General features: G+C 42.0%; 1 protein-coding gene and 2 long non-coding RNA genes across 3 annotated transcripts; 1 reads left to right on the forward strand and 2 right to left on the reverse strand.

The window, feature by feature from the left end:
* The first annotated feature begins 824 nt into the window (after positions 1–824).
* Positions 825–2251, forward strand: LOC110519397. Its single transcript, XR_005041756.1, has 2 exons — positions 825–1838; positions 1953–2251. It is a non-coding gene; the product is annotated as an uncharacterized LOC110519397 (long non-coding RNA).
* Positions 2252–9952: 7701 nt separating this feature from the next.
* Positions 9953–11300, reverse strand: LOC118947101. Its single transcript, XR_005041759.1, has 3 exons — positions 11006–11300; positions 10216–10668; positions 9953–10091 (listed from the first exon to the last, which is right to left on the reverse strand). It is a non-coding gene; the product is annotated as an uncharacterized LOC118947101 (long non-coding RNA).
* A 3534-nt stretch (positions 11301–14834) lies between these two features.
* On the reverse strand, positions 14835–19611 carry LOC110518824 (tripartite motif-containing protein 16). The gene is made up of 6 exons (XM_036972176.1): positions 18930–19611; positions 18400–18495; positions 16414–16647; positions 15856–16015; positions 15679–15738; positions 14835–15447 (listed from the first exon to the last, which is right to left on the reverse strand). The coding sequence occupies exons 1-6, from the start codon at positions 19524–19526 to the stop codon at positions 14939–14941; spliced, it is 1656 nt and encodes a 551-aa protein (XP_036828071.1). The 5' UTR covers positions 19527–19611; the 3' UTR covers positions 14835–14938.
* Positions 19612–26281: the final 6670 nt, after the last annotated feature.

The raw sequence follows: 26281 nt of genomic DNA on the forward strand, positions 1-26281 counted from the left end.
CAGACCTAAAGCCTGACTGCATTCCATTAAATAAGTTGTTTTCTTGGAGGCCTTCACCTGCCTACTAACTAAGGACTCCAGTACCCTTTTGATATGGGACGATAGTTGTCAAGTAGGGAAGGATCTCCACCTTTCAGGAGAGGCAGTACAAAAGCAGATTTCCTTATCGTCTATAGGATACCCGACATTTGCACAACTGCTACCGGGATGAATTGATTTGGATCATCCAACATTAGATGAGGAAACCAGGGTGCAAACAGATCCCGGTTCTTCTTTATGTAGCCCGTCACGCTATTTCTGATGTAAGTTCAAAAATAAAATGTAGAATAATATTTACACACTAAAACAAAAAGTGTGTACACTATTTTCAAAAGATAACCTTGTATTTACAGAGGAACCCCAACAAGTAGACCTGAAGCATTATGGACTCTACCTCTGAACGAGGGTAATGAAACTGTCACGTTTCTTCAAAATCGAACCCAGAAGCAGACCAGGACAAGGAGAGTAGGAAGAAGGTGAATATTTATTTACAAGTGAAAGTGAATGGTTAGATATATCCAGGTGGCGTAGCGGGCAGGGGTGGTGAGTTGATGGGAGTAAATAGGTGGATCCAATGGGGTAGCGGAATCCTCCGACGACCAGGTGGGAATGGGGTAAATGATCCGGGTGAGTAACTGAAGACAAAACAAACGGAGGTAAGTTTAAGGCAAGCAATACGTAAAAAAACAACAAAACAAATTCTATCCAACTTGAGGCTGATACTCTGGCACAACATACTGTTCATGGCTAACAATCCGGCAGGGAATGGATGTCAGGTCCGGGCTTATGAAGAGGAGAGATGATGATCAGGACCAGGTGTGCAGATGGCTGATGGGATACAGGTGCGGGTAATCAGAAACCCCAACTGGCTACATTGCCCGGCAACCAGACAGGGTGCGTTCCAGGACGCTGGAAAAAACACTCCAGGACAGAACATAGGCAAAAAACAGACTCAGGAAACGGGATTCGTGACAGAAACAGACGATATTCTACCATTCTGTACGAACGTCTTTACCAGAACTCCAAACAACACAAGCAGCTTTAACACACAGACACACCCCCCTGGAACCTCCAGCCAATCAAACATAATCTAGCCCCTAAGACGCATCGCACTACTTTGGCACAAGTGCATCGCAGAATCAGCGAGGCCCGAGAGGGGCGCCTGGTCTGAAAATGATTCAAGAACATGGATACAGTTTGACCCCATTATACATTTGTTGATAGAATATGTTAAAACAATGTCAACTAATGTTTAATTTCAGACTCCAACAATATCTATACAAACAGAATCTCCAAAGCCAGAGGAGAAAGGGGCGCGGTATCCAGGATTCCTCAGAACAGCGTCAAAATAACACAGCTCATTTAACTATATATTGTTAAAATGTTAATATATATTTTTTATATAATATATATTTTATTTTTAACACCCTATTTTGTATATATTTTTCTTTCAGAGTCCTCCCAGGCGTATACCACCACAGAAGGCCCAATACGTGGAGAGGACGTGGTCGAGGAGGAATTCGGCGCCCAGGACAGACATAGTAAAATATGAGTAAATATTGAAGTCTGATAGTTTCAAGGCTTTAGTAAACAACACTTCTGAGGTAGACGATTTGTTGATGTATGAGGTGGCCAAACAGCTTGATACAGCCAATTCTGAGGTAGACGATTTGTTGATGTATGAGGTGGCCAAACAGCTTGATACAGCCAATTCTGAGGTAGACGATTTGTTGATGTATGAGGTGGCCAAACAGCTTGATACAGCCAATTCTGAGGTAGACGATTTGTTGATGTATGAGGTGGCCAAACAGCTTGACACAGCCAATTCTGAGGTAGACGATTTGTTGATGTATGAGGTGGCCAAACAGCTTGATACAGCCAATTCTGAGGTAGACGATTTGTTGATGTATGAGGTGGCCAAACAGCTTGAATGAGACAGGGCCGACATCTCCACCTATAATTCAGACACTTGAAAACCTGTTATTACAGATACCGGCAGAACTCATATCCTTAATTAACCAAATGAATGAGAGGACAACATCCTTAACACCCTCCCTGCCACACACACACCTCCTTAAACTCCCATGTCCGAGGAGTCTGAGCAACCACACAATGTTTTTGAGGAATTGGAAAATGGTGTAATAAATCAGTGTCGATGGTTTTGATAGAAGTGTTTGTGTTGTTTACAGAAATAAATACAGCAATACAGAGAGTCGGCTGTTTTTTAATTTCACAGGGACGAATCAGAACCTTGATTATGTTGTTTTTTAATTTCACAGGGACGAATCAGAACCTTGATTATGTTGTTTTTTAATTTCACAGGGACGAATCAGAACCTTGATTATGCTGTTTTTTAATTTCACAGGGATGAATCAGAACCTTGATTATGTTGTTTTTTAATTTCACAGGGATGAATCAGAACCTTGATTATGCTGTTTTTTAATTTCATAGGGATGAATCAGAACCTTGATTATGCTGTTTTTTAATTTCACAGGGATGAATCAGAACCTTGATTATGTTGTTTTTTAATTTCATAGGGATGAATCAGAACCTTGATTAAGCTGTTTTTTAATTTCACAGGGATGAATCAGAACCTTGATTATGCTGTTTTTTAATTTCACAGGGATGAATCAGAACCTTGATTATGCTGTTTTTTAATTTCACAGGGATGAATCAGAACCTTGATTATGCTGTTTTTTAATTTCACAGGGATGAATCAGAACCTTGATTATGCTGTTTTTTAATTTCACAGGGATGAATCAGAACCTTGATTATGCTGTTTTTTAATTTCACAGGGATGAATCAGAACCTTGATTATGTTGTTTTTTAATTTCACAGGGATGAATCAGAACCTTGATTATGCTGTTTTTTAATTTCATAGGGATGAATCAGAACCTTGATTATGCTGTTTTTTAATTTCACAGGGATGAATCAGAACCTTGATTATGTTGTTTTTTATGTTATGATATTGGATACTCTGAGCAAACTTTTAGAAAGGGCTACAGATTTTGCAGAACCTCGTGATGTCTTACAACATGAAATTTGTGGAGATAGTATGCAAAACACTGTATCTCTTGTTTTACCCAACGGCGAAGCAGATCTTGAACAATTTATAGCCCTGCTGGAACGACTTGTTCAATCTAATTTATGCGTCACAGCTGATAAGACCCTGGAGCTCGTTGCACAAATTGTACATCAACCCTGAGGCGGAGGGGGTCAGAGAAGGAAACTTGATACTCATGCAATCAGAAATCATAAACAATAAAAGGGCATATCTCATAAAAGTTCACAATCCTGGTTATCAGTTATGCTTTGCAATAGGCCTATCACATTTACTCAACCCTGGATGTACTGATCTAGAGGCTTTACAAAAGGCTATTGAGCTCCAGAATGCAGTGGGTCTAGGTATACAGGAGGCTGTGGCTTTCTATGACATTGTCACATTTGAAAACTTTCTGAACATCAAGATTGTTGTTTTGTACCACAGTAGAGCTAATTCAGCTCTCTTGAAAGTCCAGAACAGCCCACAACCTCATCCTCAGATTCTGTACTTGTATGTGCAAAACACCCATTATTATGCTATTACCAACATCACAGCGTTTTTAGGAGCGCCTTGTGTGTCCATCATGACATACCGGCTACACCTTAAAGGGGGGGCACTCTTGTCGTTATTACTGTTCAGAGTATGTCAGGATGAACATTTTCAGATGCAACCCTTAAACCTAACAGCCTGTGCAGATTGTCAACGCACGTTCGACCTACTGCTACGAAAAACACAAAATTGAATCATGGCACCCCAAGGCATGTAAATCTGTAAGCAGTTGTGACATTAACAGGAAATGTCCAAAATGCCATCGCAATTACAACCTTAAAATAGACAGCCCTAAACCTCACGTGTGTGGAATCATACACTGCCCAATCTGTAAAGGGCCTTTGAAAAGCAGAGACGCTGAAGTGGTTCAAGAAGTGCCACACGAGTGTTATATTCAGCCCTTGGCAGAAGATGAACATTTAGAGAAATATGTGTTTTATCATTTTGAAACTAATCAGCAATCAGGTGTTAATTTGCCTATTTTTGTATCTCCCATGACTTTCAAGGGTGAAAAGCGGTCAGCAGATGGACCCAATTGTGCACTGCTCTTTCTAAAACACTTTAGAAAACCCCAGTACAGAAACTTCACGTTTATCGCTCACAATTCTAGAGCATATGATTCCTATGTTCTTCTGAACCCCTTGATACAACAAGGTGTTGCACCCAGTATCATAGTTCAAGGTAGTAAAATCTAGTGTTTTTAGACCCCGCCTTCAACCAGAGATACATTGACAGTTTAAGTTTCTTACCCATGAGATTGGCTCAAATGCCAGAGGCCTTGGGTTTTGAAAACTCTGAAAGGTTGGTTTCCTCATTTCTTCACATCTGAGGAGAATCTACATTATATCGGATCTTATCCCAGTCCCGAAATGTTTGGGTGTGATCAAATGTCTCCCATAGAGGGAGAGAGATTCATGACGTGGTATGAGACAGTTCATCATAACACCTTTCCATAAAGAGATGGAGTCAAACTGTGACAACGATGTGGATATACTTCGTGACGGATGCTTCAGGTTCAGAGAAGAGGTAATCAAAGATGCCGGCATTGACCCCTGGAGTTGTACAACTATTGCATCGGCATGCATGAAAACGTACACACTATCTGCCTACATCCTCTATAGCAATCCCCTCACCTGACAACTACCGACGCCAATTCAAGTCATACTCTAGCGGGTCCATTCGATGGTTGGAGTACTTGGCCCAGGATAAAAACATTTTTTTTTCAACATGCTTTGAATAGTGGGGAGAAGGCTGTTGGGCCGTATCACGTAGATGGATACACAGAGATTGACGGTGTTGAAACAGTGTTTGAGTACAACGGTTGTTTCTTCCACGGTTGTAAATTATGCTTTGTGCCCCAGGCCATGTGTGTCGTTACCCAGAAGACTTTTGGGGAAATGTACCAGGAGTTCCAAGACAATTTGGAATCTTGTTGTCACGTTCTGACCTTTATTTCCTTTGTTGTGTATTTATTTAGTATGGTCAGGGCGTGAGTTGGGTGGGCAGTCTATTTGTTTTTCTATGTTTTTGGGGCATTTCTATGTTTCGGCCTAGTATGGTTCTCAATCAGAGGCAGGTGTCATTAGTTGTCTCTGATTGAGAATCATACTTAGGTAGCCTGGGTTGCACTGTTTGTTTGTGGGTGATTGTCTATGTTGATGGCTTGTTTCAGCACAGTCCATATGATTAGCTTCACGGTTGTTATTTTGTTTACTGGTTTTGTATAGTGTTCAGTGTTCACTACTTTCTTTATTAAAGATTGACCATGGACACTTACCACGCCGCGTATTGGTCCTCTGATCCTTTTCGCCTCTCCTCTTCAGATGAAGAGGAGGACGACCGTGACAAGGACTATCATGACAGAGAAGGTATACATCTTGACCCTGACAGAATAGAGGTCAACAAAACCAAAAGAAATCTGTAGAAATTGTATTTAAACTCGCTTTGGGGCAAACTTTCCCAGAGAAGCAATATGCTAACAGTGTCGATCAATAAAGATTGCAAAGAATTTATAGGATATTTTAAACAGACATGGATTGAACCCCTATGAAAAGGTCAAAAAATGCACAAACCTCTTGCAAAGATATTTGGCCTTGGTAAAACAAGGTGAGAGAGAGACCAACCATTAACCTCTTGGATCCGGGAGAACTACACTAATTAACATAGCACAACGGTCAAAAAATATTACTAGAAAATATTCATATTCATGAAATCACAAGTGAAATATAGCAAAACACAGCTTAGCCTTTTGTTAATCACCCTGTCATCTCAGATTTTGAAATTATGCTTTACAGCCAAAACAAGACAAGCGTTTGTGTAAGTTTATCGATAGCCTAGCATAGCATTATCTCCAGCTAGCAGCAGGAAGCTTTGTCACGAAAATCAGAAAAGCAATCAAATTAATCGTTTACCTTTGATGATCTTCGGATGTTTTCACTCACGAGACTCCCAGTTAGACAGCAAATGTTCCTTTTGTTCCTAAAGATAATTTTTATACCCAAAATACCTCTGTTTGTTGGTCACATTATGTTGAGAAATCCACCGGAAATAGCGGTCACGACAACGCCGACAAAATTATATCCACAATATCGACAGAAACATGGCAAACGTTTTTTATAATCAATCCTCAAGGTGTTTTTCAAATACGTAAATTAAACTACGTCTAAAGGCTGTAGACACCTTATGGAATACGTAGAAAAAGGAATCTGGTTGATATCCCTTTCAATGGCCAATAGGGATACATAGGGGCACAACGGTTTCAAAATAAGAGGCACTTCCTGATTGGATTTTCCTCAGGGTTTCGCCTGCAATATCAGTTCTGTTATACTCACAGACAATATTTTGACAGTTTTGGAAACTTTAGAGTGTTTCCTATCCTAAGCTGTCAATTATATGCATATTCTAGCATATGGTCCTGAGAAATAGGCCATTTACTTTGGGAATGTTATTTTTCCAAAAATAAAAATAGTGCCCCCTAGTTTCAAGAGGTTAAGCGCTTTCCCTACCGGACCCTTTAAAATATGACGCGAGAGAACCAAGCCCCTGTAATGCCTGGACCGGCGATCTTACCTGTTGAAGATCAAATGCATGTTGAAGATAATGTTATGCACAACATGTTGACACATGTTCCGGCAGGTAACAGGAAAAATGTTAGATAAAAGACTCAAAGGGGGCCGCTACTTGGAATGACAAAGGAGAGTTTATCTTTCAGGGGGATGTTCTCATATGATGGACTTGCTTAAAAGTACCACAGCATCCCACAAGGTTGCTGATGACAGAAGACCTCCAGGATGGCTTCAGTTTTCTTAAGGCCCTGGCAATCCTCAACATTCTCCTCTCGGGTCTACCCAACTATAAGCTTCGTCAACACATTCAAACTTTTTTCACGGTGACCCCACAGTAATCAGATCACGGTGACCCCACAGTAATCAGATCACGGTGACCCCAGAGTGACACGGTGACCCCACAGTAATCAGATCACGGTGACCCCACAGTAATCAGATCACGGTGACCCCGCAGTAATCAGATCACGGTGACCCCGCAGTAATCAGATCCCGGTGACCCCACAGTAATCAGATCACAGTGACCCCGCAGTAATCAGATCACGGTGACCCCACAGTAATCAGATCACGGTGACCCCACAGTGACACAGTGACCCCACAGTAATCAGATCACGGTGACCCCACAGTAATCAGATCACGGTGACCCCTCAGTAATCAGATCACAGTGACCCCACAGTAATCAGATCACGGTGACCCCACAGTAATCAGATCACGGTGACCCCACAGTAATCAGATCACGGTGACCCCACAGTAATCAGATCACGGTGACCCCACAGTAATCAGATCACAGTTACCCCACAGTAATCAGATTTATAGAATATCTATCCAATGTGGAAACAAAGGTGTGATCAATGGTGACGTCCTCTACAATGGAGACGTCCTCAACAATGGAGAAGTCCTCAACAATGGTGACGTCCTCAACAATGGAGACGTCCTCAACAATGGAGACGTCCTCAACAATGGAGACGTCCTCAACAATGGAGACGTCCTCTACAATGGAGACGTCCTCTACAATGGAGACGTCCTCTACAATGGAGACGTCCTCTACAATGGTGACGTCCTCAACAATGGAGACGTCCTCTACAATGGAGGCGTCCTCTACAATGGAGACGTCCTCAACAATGGAGACGTCCTCTACAATGGAGACGTCCTCTACAATGGAGACGTCCTCAACAATGGAGGCGTCCTCTACAATGGAGGCGTCCTCTACAATGGAGGCGTCCTCTACAATGGAGGCGTCCTCTACAATGGAGACGTCCTCTACAATGGAGACGTCCTCTACAATGGAGACGTCCTCTACAATGGTGACGTCCTCAACAATGGTGACGTCCTCTACAATGGTGACGTCCTCAACAATGGTGACGTCCTCAACAATGGAGACGTCCTCTACAATGGAGACGTCCTCTACAATGGAGACGTCCTCAACAATGGAGACGTCCTCTACAATGGAGACGTCCTCTACAATGGAGACGTCCTCTACAATGGAGACGTCCTCTACAATGGAGACATCCTCAACAATGGAGACGTCCAACTACCTTGTTCAGGGGAACAGTGGGTTAACTGCCTTGTTCAGGGGAACAGTGGGTTAACTGTCTTGTTCAGGGGAACAGTGGGTTAACTGCCTTGTTCAGGGGAACAGTGGGTTAACTGCCTTGTTCAGGGGAACAGTGGGTTAACTGCCTTGTTCAGGGGAACAGTGGGTTAACTGTCTTGTTCAGGGGAACAGTGGGTTAACTGCCTTGTTCAGGGGAAGAACAACAGATTTCTACCTTGTCAGCTCGGGGATTCGATCAAACAACATTCAATCAAACAACAACGCTCTAACCACTACGCTACCTGCCGCACGGCCCAACGCTCTAACCACTACGCTACCTGCCGCACGGCCCAACGCTCTAACCACTACGCTACCTGCCACACGGCCCAACGCTCTAACCACTACGCTACCTGCCGCACGACCCAACGCTCTAACCACTACGCTACCTGCAGCACGGCCCAACGCTCTAACCACTACGCTACCTGCCACACGGCCCAACGCTCTAACCACTACGCTACCTGCCGCACGACCCAACGCTCTAACCACTACGCTACCTGCAGCACGGCCCAACGCTCTAACCACTACGCTACCTGCCGCACGGCCCAACGCTCTAACCACTACGCTACCTGCCGCACGGCCCAACGCTCTAACCACTACGCTACCTGCCGCACAGTCCTCTCCTGCTGGTCAGTATATCATTCCTGTCCCTCACCATTTCCTCCACTGTCCTCTCCTGCTGGTCAGTATATCATTCCTGTCCCTCACCATTTCCTCCACTGTCCTCTCCTGCTGGTCAGTATATCATTCCTGTCCCTCACCATTTCCTCCACTGTCCTCTCCTGCTGGTCAGTATATCATTCCTGTCCCTCACCATTTCCTCCACTGTCCTCTCCTGCTGGTCAGTATATCATTTCTGTCCCTCACCATTTCCTCCACTGTCCTCTCCTGCTGGTCAGTATATCATTCCTGTCCCTCACCATTTCCTCCACTGTCCTCTCCTGCTGGTCAGTAAATCATTCCTGTCCCTCACCATTTCCTCCACTGTCCTCTCCTGCTGGTCAGTATATCATTCCTGTCCCTCACCATTTCCTCCACTGTCCTCTCCTGCTGGTCAGTATATCATTCCTGTCCCTCACCATTTCCTCCACTGTCCTCTCCTGCTGGTCAGTATATCATTCCTGTCCCTCACCATTTCCTCCACTGTCCTCTCCTGCTGGTCAGTATATCATTTCTGTCCCTCACCATTTCCTCCACTATCCTCTCCTGCTGGTCATTATATAATTCCTGTCCCTCACCATTTCCTACACTGTCCTCTCCTGCTGGTCAGTATATCATTCCTGTCCCTCACCATTTCCTCCACTGTCCTCTCCTGCTGGTCAGTATATCATTCCTGTCCCTCACCATTTCCTCCACTTCCCCTCACCATTTCCTCCACTGTCCACTCCTGCTGGTCAGTATATCATTTCTGTCCCTCACCATTTCCTCCACTGTCCTCTCCTGCTGGTCAGTATATCATTCCTGTCCCTCACCATTTCCTCCACTGTCCTCTCCTGCTGGTCAGTATTTCATTCCTGTCCCTCACCATTTCCTCCACTGTCCTCTCCTGCTGGTCAGTATATCATTCCTGTCCCTCACCATTTCCTCCACTGTCCTCTCCTGCTGGTCAGTATATCATTCCTGTCCCTCACCATTTCCTCCACTGTCCTCTCCTGCTGGTCAGTATATCATTCCTGTCCCTCACCATTTCCTCCACTGTCCTCTCCTGCTGGTCAGTATATCATTCCTGTCCCTCACCATTTCCTCCACTGTCCTCTCCTGCTGGTCAGTCAGCACACGATCACCACCATGGGGTCTTCTGTCTATTCTGAGGGTAGAACAGAGTTTACTGTCAATAGATCCTACTGGAACAATCCTGGAACATGTTGACATGCATTACAATATGTCATTTCCTGTAAAGGTAACGCATAGTGCACATCCTGCTGACTTACCGCTTTTCTTATTGAAATGTTCTCATGATGGAATTTGCCAGTTGATCTTTTCAGATTGGGGTGAACTAATGTGTCGGCCTCTGTCATGGTAAGACCTCTGTTGACCACATGATCAACGACGATGGACCGGACTTCATTAGATACAACAGTTCCCTGCCGCCTGCCTCCATCTCTCTGATGTCCACCTCTCTGAGGGCTCCTTAGAGAGGGCTTCATGTTTTGAGTTTGTACTAAGAGTTGTGAAATGTAGCTTTCCTTCTCTACTCCTCACAAATGTAAAAGCATTGGATTGGTGTTGACATGGGGTAGAGGGAGTTTACATAAACCAGTCATTTCCTTTAAATCCATGAAGGGAAGTGGACAAGTTCACACTTAGAAAGGAGAGATAATTGTTACACACCTCATGTGTTCTGATAACTACAGGAATGAAACCAGATTGAGGTTGTCTGCTTTCTATACACACACACACACACACACACACACACACACAGAGAGAAAGAGAGAACAAGTTAGTCTGGAGGGACGAGAGATTCGACGCTGAGCTACCGCAGTGTCAGTGGCTATAAGTCCCGGCCGGCATGTTGAGCTCAATCGGTTAAGATATTATTGCATCAAGATAAACAACGGGTCAGATGGCGACTAGAACAACTGTTCAATAGCTAAACGGCCCAAGTTCCAGCAAGTCAGAATCTTTAAGTCATTTGAGTCAGGTGGCAATTACCCGAAGTCAAATGGTTGTCTAAATGAATTCAGAATTCAAGAAGTCAAAAGCAAATGTCTCTTTATATACCTTTTTGATTCTGCTCCAGATCGCGTCGGTGTTCCCTCTGTCAGACACAAGACATCAATGACACAACAGTCCATATAAGCACTTCTGCTTACGGCAGAGCTTTACTCTAATAGCAGTGTTTCTAACAGCTTCTCCCATTCGTCAGGAGTATCCTCAGTGGGCGGGGTTGGTGTTTGTTGATACCAGTCTATTGGGGTGGATGGTTGGATGGCGCCATCTTCTGGTGATTGAGTCCAATCCGGTAGTTCCATTGATGCCGATTGGGTTATTGGTAAAGGGGACAATGGGGCCAGGGGGGCAAGGGGGAGATCCATTTGGCATTTCACTACAGATGTATATATCATAGAAGAGTGTTATTGTTTTTAGGCCAGCTGTTATTAGTCAAGATGTTTGTGTTTTTAATGTAATATGTAATTGGTGTACTGTATGTGTGTTTATAGTGTTGTTTAATGTTGTGTTAAATAAAGGTAAAATAAAAAATCAATACAGATACTGTATGTAGAACCATAGTAAAGACCAGTATGGACTACCAATACAGGTACTGTATATAGAACCATAGTAAAGACCAGTATGGACTATCAATACAGGTACTGTATGTAGAACCATAGTAAAGACCAGTATGGACTATCAATACAGGTACTGTATGTAGAACCATAGTAAAGACCAGTATGGACTATCAATACAGGTACTGTATGTAGAACCATAGTAAAGACCAGTATGGACTATCAATACAGATACTGTATGTAGAACCATAGTAAAGACCAGTATGGACTATCAATACAGGTACTGTATGTAGAACCATAGTAAAGACCAGTATGGACTATCAATACAGATACTGTATGTAGAACCATAGTAAAGACCAGTATGGACTATCAATACAGATACTGTATGTAGAACCATAGTAAAGACCAGTATGGACTATCAATACAGGTACTGTATGTAGAACCATAGTAAAGACCAGTATGGACTATCAATACAGGTACTGTATGTAGAACCATAGTAAATACCAGTATGGACTATCAATACAGGTACTGTATGTAGAACCATAGTAAAGACCAGTATGGACTATCAATACAGATACTGTATGTAGAACCATAGTAAAGACCAGTATGGACTATCAATACAGATACTGTATGTAGAACCATAGTAAAGACCAGTATGGACTATCAATACAGGTACTGTGTGTAGAACCATAGTAAAGACCAGTATGGACTATCAATACAGATACTGTATGTAGAACCATAGTAAAGACCAGTATGGACTATCAATACAGATACTGTATGTAGAACCATAGTAAATACCAGTATGGACTATCAATACAGGTACTGTATGTAGAACCATAGTAAAGACCAGTATGGACTATCAATACAGATACTGTATGTAGAACCATAGTAAAGACCAGTATGGACTATCAATACAGGTACTGTATGTAGAACCATAGTAAAGACCAGTATGGACTATCAATACAGATACTGTATGTAGAACCATAGTAAAGACCAGTATGGACTATCAATACAGGTACTGTATGTAGAACCATAGTAAAGACCAGTATGGACTATCAATACAGATACTGTATGTAGAACCATAGTAAAGACCAGTATGGACTATCAATACAGATACTGTATGTAGAACCATAGTAAAGACCAGTATGGACTATCAATACAGATACTGTATGTAGAACCATAGTAAAGACCAGTATGGACTATCAATACAGGTACTGTATGTAGAACCATAGTAAAGACCAGTATGGACTATCAATACAGATACTGTATGGACTATCAATACAGATACTGTATGTAGAACCATAGTAAAGACCAGTATGGACTATCAATACAGGTACTGTATGTAGAACCATAGTAAAGACCAGTATGGACTATCAATACAGATACTGTATGTAGAACCATAGTAAAGACCAGTATGGACTATCAATACAGGTACTGTATGTAGAACCATAGTAAAGACCAGTATGGACTATCAATACAGATACTGTATGTAGAACCATAGTAAAGACCAGTATGGACTATCAATACAGATACTGTATGTAGAACCATAGTAAAGACCAGTATGGACTATCAATACAGATACTGTATGTAGAACCATAGTAAAGACCAGTATGGACTATCAATACAGGTACTGTATGTAGAACCATAGTAAAGACCAGTATGGACTATCAATACAGATACTGTATGGACTATCAATACAGATACTGTATGTAGAACCATAGTAAAGACCAGTATGGACTATCAATACAGGTACTGTATGTAGAACCATAGTAAAGACCAGTATGGACTATCAATACAAAGTGACCATTTAGAATGAGGCCCAGTTCAATGAGAGGAAGTCTTAACAGAACTGGGGGATGACAGACAGGAAGTGGGGGGGGTGGAGATCTAATATATTGTTGTGCCAAACACTAAAGCATGATATTGTAATAAATCTACACCCTATTCCCTATGTAGAACACTACTTTAGACCTGGTCAGAAGCACCGTAGTGCACTACGTAAGGAATAGGGAACCATTTGGAACAGAGACAATAATTCCCCTGAACATCTTCCTCATCTGGTTTCTTGAACAGCCCTTCACTCCTCCCCTCTTCCTCCCCTCCTCCCTTTTCATTCTATTCTATCAGCCACACCACTAGCTCACCTCCACACAATACATTTACAAGTTAAAGACACACCTTGGAATAAATAACAAAGGAAAACTATTACTAGATGAAGTTGAGTGTTTTTTATTATTTCCCATCACCATAAATCATATTTAATCACTGAACAGTAGCAGACCTAACTTCATCTGTTCCTGACTCTGGATAGTGGATTAAAAAGACCATCAATCTCCAATGATATTAAAGTACTATTCTGAACATTACTGATATACTGAGTGGCAAGTCAAGATATCTGCTGGTTTTATTGTTTGGTCAACAGCACCACCTGCTGGACAGGTTTAATGTTGCTGGACTGAGCAGTATGGGAGGATGAAAGATGACACATTTAGGGCCGGTTTCCTGGACATCTACATTGAACATACTGTTTAGTCCAGGACTAGGATTCATCTGTGTCTGGGAAACCAGACCATATAGTTTAGTAGAAAGTAAGTGATACCAGCTTGTAGTGGGCTGACTAGTCCTGAATTGTCCTTTAGTTCCTGGACCATTTTCCATGCAGCTCCAGGTGACAGAGAACACATCAATTAGGACCGAGCCAACAAGCTGATCAATGATACTGAGGAGAATTACATAGAGACAGAGAACCAACTGAGAAAACATATCAATGGTTCTGAATGACAACCAATATACATCAACACCAGACATCATGATTCATGGAAATGTACAAGATTAAAACATTGTATTGAATTTTAATTAATAACAAATCAGTTTACAGTTTAACCAGCTCAGCTATAGACTACACCAGCATGACTAGTATCTATGTGGACCCTACTACAGTTTAACCAGCTCAGCTATAGACTACACCAGCATGACTAGTATCTATGTGGACCCTACTACAGTTTAACCAGCTCAGCTATAGACTACACCAGCATGACTAGTATCTATGTGGACCCTACTACAGTTTAACCAGCTCAGCTATAGACTACACCAGCATGACTAGTATCTATGTGGACCCTACTACAGTTTAACCAGCTCAGCTATAGACTACACCAGCATGACTAGTATCTATGTGGACCCTACTACAGTTTAACCAGCTCAGCTATAGACTACACCAGCATGACTAGTATCTATGTGGACCCTACTACAGTTTAACCAGCTCAGCTATAGACTACACCAGCATGACTAGTATCTATGTGGACCCTACTACAGTTTAACCAGCTCAGCTATAGACTACACCAGCATGACTAGTATCTATGTGGACCCTACTACAGTTTAACCAGCTCAGCTATAGACTACACCAGCATGACTAGTATCTATGTGGACCCTACTACAGTTTAACCAGCTCAGCAGAACCAGAGAGATAAAACCCAGGATAGAGGGGCTGAGTGAATGTGGTCTGGACTCTGTGGAGGAGGGTCATTGTGTCAGAGACACTGTAGAAGGACAGAGTACCTGCCTTGTGATCCAGGTACACTCCTACTCTGGAGGACTGAGGGCCTGATACTTTAGTCTCAACATTATTGTGTCTGAAACAATAATCACCTCTATAGCACTGGAAACTCCAGGACTTGTTATTGTATCCAAATGCACCATCTGTCTCTGTTCTGCTGATGTCTTTATATGAGACTGCTGTAACAACACCACCAGTCCTCTCCACCTCCCAGTAACAGCGTCCAGACAGACCCTCTCTACACAGAACCTGGTACCAGTAGGTGAATCTGTCTGGATGGTCAGGATATGGTTGGACTTGGTCTGTACAGGTCACCTTTCTGTTCCCTTTAGACAGAGAGAGGAGTGTGCCTGCTGTGTTTGGGTCCAGTGTGAGCTGACAGGAATCTGGGAGAAGAGCAGAGACCAATGAGGGGAGTCAGAACAATAAGTTAAGTCAGATACTGTATCTACCCTGTCTTTGATTAGAGCACAGCAGAGATCAAATCAGAGAAATATGAGGAGTCAGATAGATACCCAGTCTTTGATTAGATCTACTATTGCTATATATTTCTAGAGGGATTGTTAGGAGTGTCAGTAAAAAGAGACTGTTAGTTACTTCACAATAAAGAGACTCACATTGTAACAACTGTTCTCTGGTCTTGGGCTCTGGAGGCAGTACAACATCCACTATATTCACTACAGACACATTGACAGAGAGAGGGAATGTTATCATCAGACCATATTCCACATGTATATGACTAGTAGGGAACTTTCAATGGTTTAAAGTTGATGTTCTTATTGTTTTCAACACACCTGTAGTGGAGATCTTGGTCCATTCTCCTTTAAGGAAGTCTTCTAGTTTCTCTCTCAGTTCAGACACAGTCTTACTCACATCTCCAAAGTACTGAAGAGGACGGACAACGATGCTGGGTAAGTCTGAAGATACACTGATACTGGAGAGAGACTGATACCTCTGGAGAGAGAGAGAGAGAGACTGATAACTCTGGAGAGAGAGAAACTGATAACTCTGGAGAGAGAGAGAGAGAGAGAGAGACTGATAACTCTGGAGAGAGAGAGAGAGAGACTGATAACTCTGGAGAGAGAGAGAGAGAGAGAGAGAGAGAGAGAGGGGGGGACGGACAGAGAGAGAGAGAGAGAGAGGGGGACGGACAGAGAGAGAGAGAGAGGGACGGACAGAGAGAGAGAGAGAGGGGGACGGACAGAGAGAGAGAGAGAGAGAGGGACGGACAGAGAGAGAGGGACGGACAGAGAGAGAGACAGGGACAGAGAGACAGGACAACATAATGATTGAGATGAATAGTTTCACATGAAGTTAATTTCATATCACATGTAACAAGACAGTTTAGTTACCTGGAGGAAATGGATGTGATCCTCTGTGTGTGAGAGCTGCTCCAGCTCAGTGCTTCTCTTCCTCAGCTCAGCTATCTCCTGCTTCAGTTGCTCCAGGAGTCCTTCAGCTTGACTCACTTGAGCCTTCTCTTGGGCTCTGATCAGCTCCTTCACCTCAGAGCTCCTTCTCTCAATGGAGCGGATCAGCTCAGTAAAGATCTGATCACTGTCCTCCACTGCTGACTGTGCAGAGAGCTGGAGAGAGAGAGAGAGACAGAGAAAGAGAGAGAGGGACGGACAGAGAGAGAGAGAGACAGAGACAGAGAGAGAGACGGAGAGAGAGACAGTAGGTTCAGTAGTCTACACCTCATTGAGTCAGACCACCCTGCTCTCCAGGTCCACCAGGCCTTGTCCTCCCTCCTGGACAGACAGGTACAGAACACCTCTTGGTCCTGCTCTACTCTCCTCCCTCCTGGACAGACAGGTACAGAACACCTCTTGGTCCTGCTCTACTCTCCTCCCTCCTGGACAGACAGGTACAGAACACCAGCCTCTCTTTTCCGGGCAAGAAAGTTTCTGTCCACCAACATGTCTTCTGTTTTGACATCAATACCGTAGTTCTTGGTAAACTCAGTTCAGCATGATGTATCTAGGAAGTTGTTTGAGTTTTATTTTAGTTTTACTATTGAGAGTTCCCTCTATTTGTGTTTTCACTAGATTCATCATTGTCACAGAAAGAGAGTCCCTGTCTTCCTAACATTGATGTGACCACAACAATTCTCCTCAGATACTCCCTTCTCTCTGCAATATCACCAGCAGGGTCAGATGGTCAAATCTGAGCAATGTTCCCATGATTGATAGTTTCCTGGTAGCTTTGACACAACACTGTCTCTGTGTGTTTGTGTCATCTCATGTTTGACAAAGATAAACTAAGATTTTTTCCAAATTTTGCAATATCACTTATTGTGATCAATTAAATACAACATTAACAAGATATTATCTGTGTCATTTATAGCCTGGCACAGATAGTAAAACTCCATTAAATACAACGTTAACTAGATATCATCTGTGTCATTTATAGCCTGGCACAGATAGTAAAACTACATTAAATACAACGTTAACTAGATATTATCTGTGTCATTTATAGCCTGGCACAGATAGTAAAACTACATTAAATACAACGTTAACTAGATATTATCTGTGTCATTTATAGCCTGGCACAGATAGTAAAACTACATTAAATACAACGTTAACTAGATATTATCTGTGTCATTTATAGCCTGGCACAGATAGTAAAACTACATTAAATACAACGTTAACTAGATATTATCTGTGTCATTTATAGCCTGGCACAGATAGTAAAACTACATTAAATACAACGTTAACTAGATATTATCTGTGTGAAAAGAATAGTAGCCCTCCTCAGGAACAACAAAACCCTCACAGACCAACTTCTTCTTCTATGATATAATGGAGGTCCTCAAAACCAACGGTAAAGGTGCATGGCGCCACCTACTGTTCTGGAGTGTGTTCAATCACGGTTTACACCACTCTAAATCCTCCTACCTAACTCAGTACTTCTGAGAAAATAAAAGAGTCCTACTAACTTCTAATAGACCCTCCCCCATCCCCCAAATCACTTCCAAGTGTAATGTTTACTGTTCATTTCTGATTGTTTATTTCACTTTTGTTTATTGTCTATTTCACTTGCTTTGGCAATGTAAACATATTTCCATGCCAATAAAGCCCCATGAATTTAATTCAATTGAGAGAGAGACAGTTCCATTTTAATGTATAGGGGACATGAGTCAGTCATGGTTACTCATGGTTATGTGATGAGGCAGCCCAGCTGGTTACATGAACCAGTCTATTCTCTGAAAGGGGTCCAGACAGCCTGTTCCCAACAGTGGGGTCAGTGGGATTGAATAGGGGCCCCTCTCTCTCTCTCTCTCTCTGACTGGAGGAGAGAAGTGAAATGGTGTGTCTCCTCTGGTCAACAATACTCACCTTGAAAGACTCCACAGCCTGTTGGAGCTCCTTCAGCTCCTTCTCTCTCTCCTGGAATCTCTGCTGGACCTTCTGCTGACTCATCCCCAGCTGCCTCTGTGGAGAATCACTCTTCAATGAGCTATCAAGCTTTATTAGTCCAGTAGATATATAGTATAGTAATGTGACATAGGACCCATAGAGAGGAAGGTCTACAATCCTGAGGAAGTCCGTTTACAATATTATATGATGTTGCTATGTGAATGATTATAGTTTTTATGGTAGGACTTCATGTATCAAGGGGTTGAGAATGAACTTTGGACTCATAAAAGGCCATTCAGAATGATAATAGTGTTTGACTTTAGAAAATGGAGATACATTTGGAGAATCTGGGTTAACATATCTATATACTCAAGGTTTCTGTTCTTATTTGTGGATTCATTTCATATTGTATATAATATAATGATCTCATATTCAAACAGATTTAGTTCCTACTGTATCTTTAATTCTTTGTTTATCAGACAGTCACCAACAAGTTGTTCTGGTCTTACCTGTTTCTCAGTCCTCTCTGCTGCAGCTGACACTGTATCATGGCCTTTATGTTCATCCATCACACACTGATAACAGATACACTGCTGATCGGTACGACAGTAAACCTCCAGCAGTTTGTCATGATGAGAGCAGATCTTCTCCTGTAGTTGTGCGGTGGCTTTGACCAGCTTGTGCTTCTTCAAAGCAGGAGATGCATAGTGAGATTGGAGGTGAGTCTCACAGTAAGAGGCCAGACACACCAGACAGGACATGAGGGCTTTCTGCTTTCTGGTCCCAGTGCAGACATCACACACCACATCTCCAGGTCCAGCATAGCACAGAGCAGGAGGGGGAGCAGCCTGGAGTCCTGTCTTCCTCAGTTTCTCCACCAGCTCAGCCAACATGTTATTTTTCATCAGCATTGGTCTTGTAGTGAAGGTATGTCTGCACTGAGGACAGCTATAGACCCCTTTCAGAACATCCTGATCCCAGCAGCCCTCAATACAGCTCCTACAGTAACTGTGTCCACAGGGAATAGTGACCGGCTCCTTCAGTAGATCCAGACAGACAGAACAACAGAACTGGTCCTGGTCCAGCAGAACTCCCTGTTGAGCCATTTGGACGGTTGTTCACTCTCACACAGACAGACGACAGAGAGACTCAGATCAGTTTTGTTTCCTCAGAAGAGAGTTTGTGGGAAGGGGAGGGACTTCCTGGTTCTGCCAGAGGGCTGGGGTTAGAAGGAGGGAGGGGTTAGAGGAATGGAGGAAGAGAGAGAGGAACTGCATGCAACAGCGAGAGGGAGACAAATAGTTTAGTTCCAAGGTTAGAGCCCTTAACATGGAACAAATGACATAATGAATCATAAAATGTGAGTTGTTAGAATATATGAAGGGTAACAGTTTCTATGAAGTACGTATGTATCATTATTTTAATGACCTTTATAATGCCTTATAATACACCTATGTGTTGTAATTAATCAATAAGGACTGAGGAGGTGTGGTATATAGTTAATATACAGTACCACAGATAAGGACTGAGGAGGTGTGGTATATAGTTAATATACAGTACCACAGATAAGGACTGAGGAGGTGTGGTATATAGTTAATATACAGTACAGATAAGGACTGTTCTTAGACAAGACACAACGCGGATCAGGGCAGTAATATCTAACAATGCTTGTGTTCCTGGCTCCAGCAGGGCAGTAATATCTAACAATGCTTGTGTTTCTAGCTCCAACAGGGCAGTAATATCTAACAATGCTTGTGTTTCTAGCTCCAACAGGGCAGTAATATCTAACAATGCTTGTGTTTCTGGCTCCAACAGGGCAGTAATATCTAACAATGCTTGTGTTTCTAGCTCCAACAGGGCAGTAATATCTAACAATGCTTGTGTTTCTAGCTCCAACAGGGCAGTAATATCTAACAATGCTTGTGTTTCTAGCTCCAACAGGGCAGTAATATCTAACAATGCTTGTGTTTCTAGCTCCAACAGGGCAGTAATATCTAACAATGCTTGTGTTTCTAGCTCCAACAGGGCAGTAATATCTAACAATGCTTGTGTTTCTAGCTCCAACAGGGCAGTAATATCTAACAATGCTTGTGTTTCTAGCTCCAACAGGGCAGTAATATCTAACAATGCTTGTGTTTCTAGCTCCAACAGGGCAGTAATATCTAACAATGCTTGTGTTTCTAGCTCCAACAGGGCAGTAATATCTAACAATGCTTGTGTTTCTAGCTCCAACAGGGCACTAATATCTAACAATGCTTGTGTTCCTGACTCCAACAGGGCAATAATATCTAACAATGCTTGTGTTTCTAGCTCCAACAGTGCAGTAATATCTAACAATGCTTGTGTTCCTGATTCCAACAGGGCAGTAATATCTAACAATGCTTGTGTTCCTGACTCCAACAGGGCAATAATATCTAACAATGCTTGTGTTTCTAGCTCCAACAGGGCAATAATATCTAACAATGCTTGTGTTTCTGGCTCCAACAGGGCAGTAATATCTAACAATGCTTGTGTTTCTAGCTCCAACAGGGCAGTAATATCTAACAATGCTTGTGTTTCTAGCTCCAACAGGGCAGTAATATCTAACAATGCTTGTGTTCCTGACTCCAACAGGGCAATAATATCTAACAATGCTTGTGTTTCTAGCTCCAACAGGGCAATAATATCTAACAATGCTTGTGTTTCTGGCTCCAACAGGGCAGTAATATCTAACAATGCTTGTGTTTCTAGCTCCAACAGGGCAGTAATATCTAACAATGCTTGTGTTTCTAGCTCCAACAGGGCAGTAATATCTAACAATGCTTGTGTTTCTAGCTCCAACAGGGCAGTAATATCTAACAATGCTTGTGTTTCTAGCTCCAACAGGGCAGTAATATCTAACAATGCTTGTGTTTCTAGCTCCAACAGGGCAGTAATATCTAACAATGCTTGTGTTTCTAGCTCCAACAGGGCAGTAATATCTAACAATGCTTGTGTTTCTAGCTCCAACAGGGCAGTAATATCTAACAATGCTTGTGTTTCTAGCTCCAACAGGGCACTAATATCAAACAATGCTTGTGTTCCTGACTCGCCTAACTAGCATTCACTATGCTACTTCGATTCAGAAACTCGATAAGTGAACTATAACTAAACCTATTGATAATTCCCCTTTGACTCAAATCATTAATCAGTTTTAAACATTGTCTACGTGTATGTTTACCTAAATGAACATGCTACCCTTAGATACAATTAACCTGATAACATTATCCAATGCTTCCCTTAGATACAATTAACCTGATAACATTATTATCCAATGTCTTCCCTTAGATACAATTAACCTGATAACATTATTATCCAATGTCTTACTTTTTCCCTCTGCTGCAAATGTCGTACATTTCTCAGTGTAAGAAATCCGTAATTTAATCCCCGATATTTAATAAATATGCATTCGCATTCTCCCATGGCTCCTTTAATTTACTTATTCTAGGTAACTCCCATCCGTCCCGGAATAAGGAATCCTACCTAAACACGCCATAACACAATGTTTAACTAAGTTAAATCAAACCCTAAAATTGACCATAACCAGTAAACAAATGAACAAACCACTTTTATTAGCTAAAAACAAACTATACGAAAACTCACTACTTACAATGCTTCAGATGGCAAAATTACTCAGAGACTCACGTTTACATCTGTTAGTTCCTCAAGGGGAAAAAATAAAAAATAAACTATTGCCCCTGTTACAGATGTCTACGTATCAGGGGAAAAGCTTGAATAGCCAAATTCAACCTAGCTAATTTCCTGAAACATATGCAGTTATGTTTTTCTATAGAGGCTTTTCAAACTTTAAATATCCTAACATTGTTCCACACTATGGAAACAGTGCTCAAATTCCCTGGTGTTACATAAACAATCAAACCAGGAATCAACAACCATCAGAATCCATTATCACGATGTTTTACGATTCAGACATCCAGTCTCCCTTTCTCATAGCCTAATAAACGCCAGAAATCTATGATGCCCACCTACCGTATCAGCTGCTAGTTTTTAGCATCTTTCCTGACTATCCTGGCGACTCTCAAATTATTTTTAAAAATGCATTTTGTAATTTATATCAACTTCTGAAAAGGTACTCAAAACACTAATGCACACATTAACAGACAAACAATTTTCTCCGTTACCCCCATTCACAACGTAATTTCCGTGGCGACCAATAGTGCTTTGCTAGTGACGTCATCATCAAGCGCTCAACCTCAGCCCAATTCGTAGCGACTTTCAAAGAATTGTAAATAATTGTTGTTCTATAAACCAAACCTAATTTATCACATCTGTTCGAATCTTGAATTATAATTTATCACCCCAACCAATATCTCTAAATTGGCTAATTTTATAAAACATTTCGATGGGTATAAATGGTAATTGTCTCTTCGTTATTATTTAGAATTCATTTTGATCTAGTAACTGTCTCGTCTTTGACTTAGTATTTTAATTACGACTCTATTCCCAATACGTTATTCACTTGTCTAATTAAAACTCCTAATAATCCATATGTGAGTGTACCCCTTTAAAATACCTTGTCACTGGGAACAGGGAAATCCCCTTAACCCAAACTTTTACAACGAAACCTAATAATTCTGATAATCCGTTCACATCATTCGTTTTAAATCCCTCGATGTTTCATGTAACTCATTCAGTCTATCTCCAAATTGTCGTCCCAAAATATTTTATACACTGCCATACCCTCAAACCACTGTGAAAAACGTGCACTGTCCCTTTAAGATAAGACATTTAATTTTTTCCCCGCAATGAAAACGGAAAACAGATCGTGTTTAGAAGACGTTACATTTTGTTCGAATTCACTGGCGTTACCTAACCAAAAATCAGTACTTGGAAAAACAATCACAACTTTTTACGATGAACCTATTCTTACCTATTTTATAGTCCAAAGCGGTGCACTATATAGGGAATAGGACTCTGGTCTAAAGTAGTACCACTATATAGCCCCATTTGAGTGTCTAGCAATTCCGTTGTTGGCTGTAGCATCTTTTCAGAAAACGACGCCACCAATCTGCCTGCCTCTGTAAAATATATATTCCCTATTCAGATTGAGTTCAGTTTTAAATTCTAATCATCAGAGTAAAACCGACCAAACTTCTCAACTTACTATACCCTAACATTTAAATGTACCATGTTTTGTGCTAAATTTATCGTATGTCAGTCGATTCATAAATAGCTATACCGTCCGGATAGCACGAAATTGTATCGTATCTCTCCGTTATTCCCTACATTTAACTTTAGGTGACTTTCTCTTCTATGATCCATTTATTTAAATACGACTCCCCTCTCAATACATTATTCCACCAGATCATTTTGGGCAAAATAACGTATTACCTCAATTGTCTCGCCATTATTTTGAATGCCTTTTTTTTTTTCAATTCAATCTAAAACACATAATAAACGTTCATCTATATTTAGACAAACACTGGCGTCCGCATTTTTCCGGCAAAACATGCAAATAGGTGAATTACACTCTAATATCAGTTTTAGTTAACCGCCTCGGCTGGGAAGCGAACCGTGGATTGCCGTTGGTAAGACCGTTGCGCTCACCACTATACTACCTACACTGGAACTGACTAAGCCTCGGCTGGGAAGCGAACCGTGGATTGCCGTTGGTAAGACTGTTGCGCTCACCTCTATACTACCTACACTGGAACTGACTAAGCCTCGGCTGGGAAGCGAACCGTGGATTGCCGTTGGTAAGACCGTTGCGCTCACCACTATACTACCTACACTGGAACTGACTAAGCCTCGGCTGGGAAGCGAACCGTGGATTGCCGTTGGTAAGACCGTTGCGCTCACCACTATACTACCTACACTGGAACTGACTAAGCCTCGGCTGGGAAGCGAACCGTGGATTGCCGTTGGTAAGACCGTTGCGCTCACCTCTATACTACCTACACTGGAACTGACTAAGCCTCGGCTGGGAAGCGAACCGTGGATTGCCGTTGGTAAGACCGTTGCGCTCACCTCTATACTACCTACACTGGAACTGACTAAGTTTCTCCGCAAATAAACCCATCTCTGTTTAAATGTGTAACTCCGGCCTCTGGACAACAGAAAATATTTAACTACCAAAGTTTTCCCTCAGTTAGGATTCTCCTTAATTTCGTTGTGTTTGACCCTTCCTTTTTTTTACCCGATTGTCGCCTCTGACCTTCCCCTCATTTAAATTACAACCTTGTTGACGACGTTTACAGGGAGTGTTACACTCCCGGGTGAAATGTCCAATTTCGTAGCTACTGACCTGCTGCCGACTGGGAAAAGCTGTTCGTTTGAATCTGTCACCTCCCATTTCGAACACCGGGCCTGTTTTTAACCTCAATTCAGAAGTCAGGTCTTTTAACGCACGTTTTTTTCCCGGACCTCCAGATGAATAGGGAGCAACATCTAGAACACTACTTTAGACCTGGTTATAAGAAGCCTAGTGCACTACGCAGGGAGTAGGGAGCTATTTGGAACAGAGGACAAACTCCTGGATGAAAATCTCTCTCTCCCTCATCTGTCTGATATATCTGCCCATTTCCCCTCCCCTCCTCCCTTTTCATTCTATTCTATCAGCCACACCACTAGCTCACCTCCACACAATACATTTACAAGTTAAAGACACACCTTGGAATAAATAACAAAGGAAAACTATTACTAGATGAAGTTGAGTGTTTTTTATTATTTCCCATCACCATAAATCATATTTAATCACTGAACAGTAGCAGACCTAACTTCATCTGTTCCTGACTCTGGATAGTGGATTAAAAAGACCATCAATCTCCAATGATATTAAAGTACTATTCTGAACATTACTGATATACTGAGTGGCAAGTCAAGATATCTGCTGGTTTTATTGTTTGGTCAACAGCACCACCTGCTGGACAGGTTTAATGTTGCTGGACTGAGCAGTACGTGAGGATGAAAGATGACACATTTAGGGCCGGTTTCCTGGACATCTACATTGAACATACTGTTTAGTCCAGGACTAGGATTCATCTGTGTCTGGGAAACCAGACCATATAGTTTAGTAGAAAGTAAGTGATACCAGCTTGTAGTGGGCTGACTAGTCCTGAATTGTCCTTTAGTTCCTGGACCATTTTCCATGCAGCTCCAGGTGACAGAGAACACATCAATTAGGACCGAGCCAACAAGCTGATCAATGATACTGAGGAGAATTACATAGAGACAGAGAACCAACTGAGAAAACATATCAATGGTTCTGAATGACAACCAATATACATCAACACCAGACATCATGATTCATGGAAATGTACAAGATTAAAACATTGTATTGAATTTTAATTAATAACAAATCAGTTTACAGTTTAACCAGCTCAGCTATAGACTACACCAGCATGACTAGTATCTATGTGGACCCTACTACAGTTTAACCAGCTCAGCTATAGACTACACCAGCATGACTAGTATCTATGTGGACCCTACTACAGTTTAACCAGCTCAGCTATAGACTACACCAGCATGACTAGTATCTATGTGGAACCTACTACAGTTTAACCAGCTCAGCTATAGACTACACCAGCATGACTAGTATCTATGTGGACCCTACTACAGTTTAACCAGCTCAGCTATAGACTACACCAGCATGACTAGTATCTATGTGGACCCTACTACAGTTTAACCAGCTCAGCTATAGACTACACCAGCATGACTAGTATCTATGTGGACCCTACTACAGTTTAACCAGCTCAGCTATAGACTACACCAGCATGACTAGTATCTATGTGGACCCTACTACAGTTTAACCAGCTCAGCAGAACCAGTGAGACCAAAACAATATCCAATCCCAAACCCAGGATAGAGGGGCTGAGTAAATGTG

Source organism: Oncorhynchus mykiss, unplaced genomic scaffold (genome assembly GCF_013265735.2).
Source record: "Oncorhynchus mykiss isolate Arlee unplaced genomic scaffold, USDA_OmykA_1.1 un_scaffold_121, whole genome shotgun sequence".
Taxonomy (NCBI): domain Eukaryota; kingdom Metazoa; phylum Chordata; class Actinopteri; order Salmoniformes; family Salmonidae; genus Oncorhynchus; species Oncorhynchus mykiss.

Excerpts from the sequence above, each read along its gene's own strand:
- LOC110518824 (XM_036972176.1), bottom strand. The coding sequence starts at position 19,526 with ATGGCTCAACAGGGAGTTCTGCTGGACCAGGACCAGTTCTGTTGTTCT. Across the intron at positions 16,016-16,413 it reads ATCACATCCATTTCCTCCAG|AGGTATCAGTCTCTCTCCAG; the intron begins GTAACTAAACTG and ends CTCTCTCTCCAG. Across the intron at positions 15,739-15,855 it reads GACCAAGATCTCCACTACAG|TGAATATAGTGGATGTTGTA; the intron begins GTGTGTTGAAAA and ends ATGTGTCTGTAG.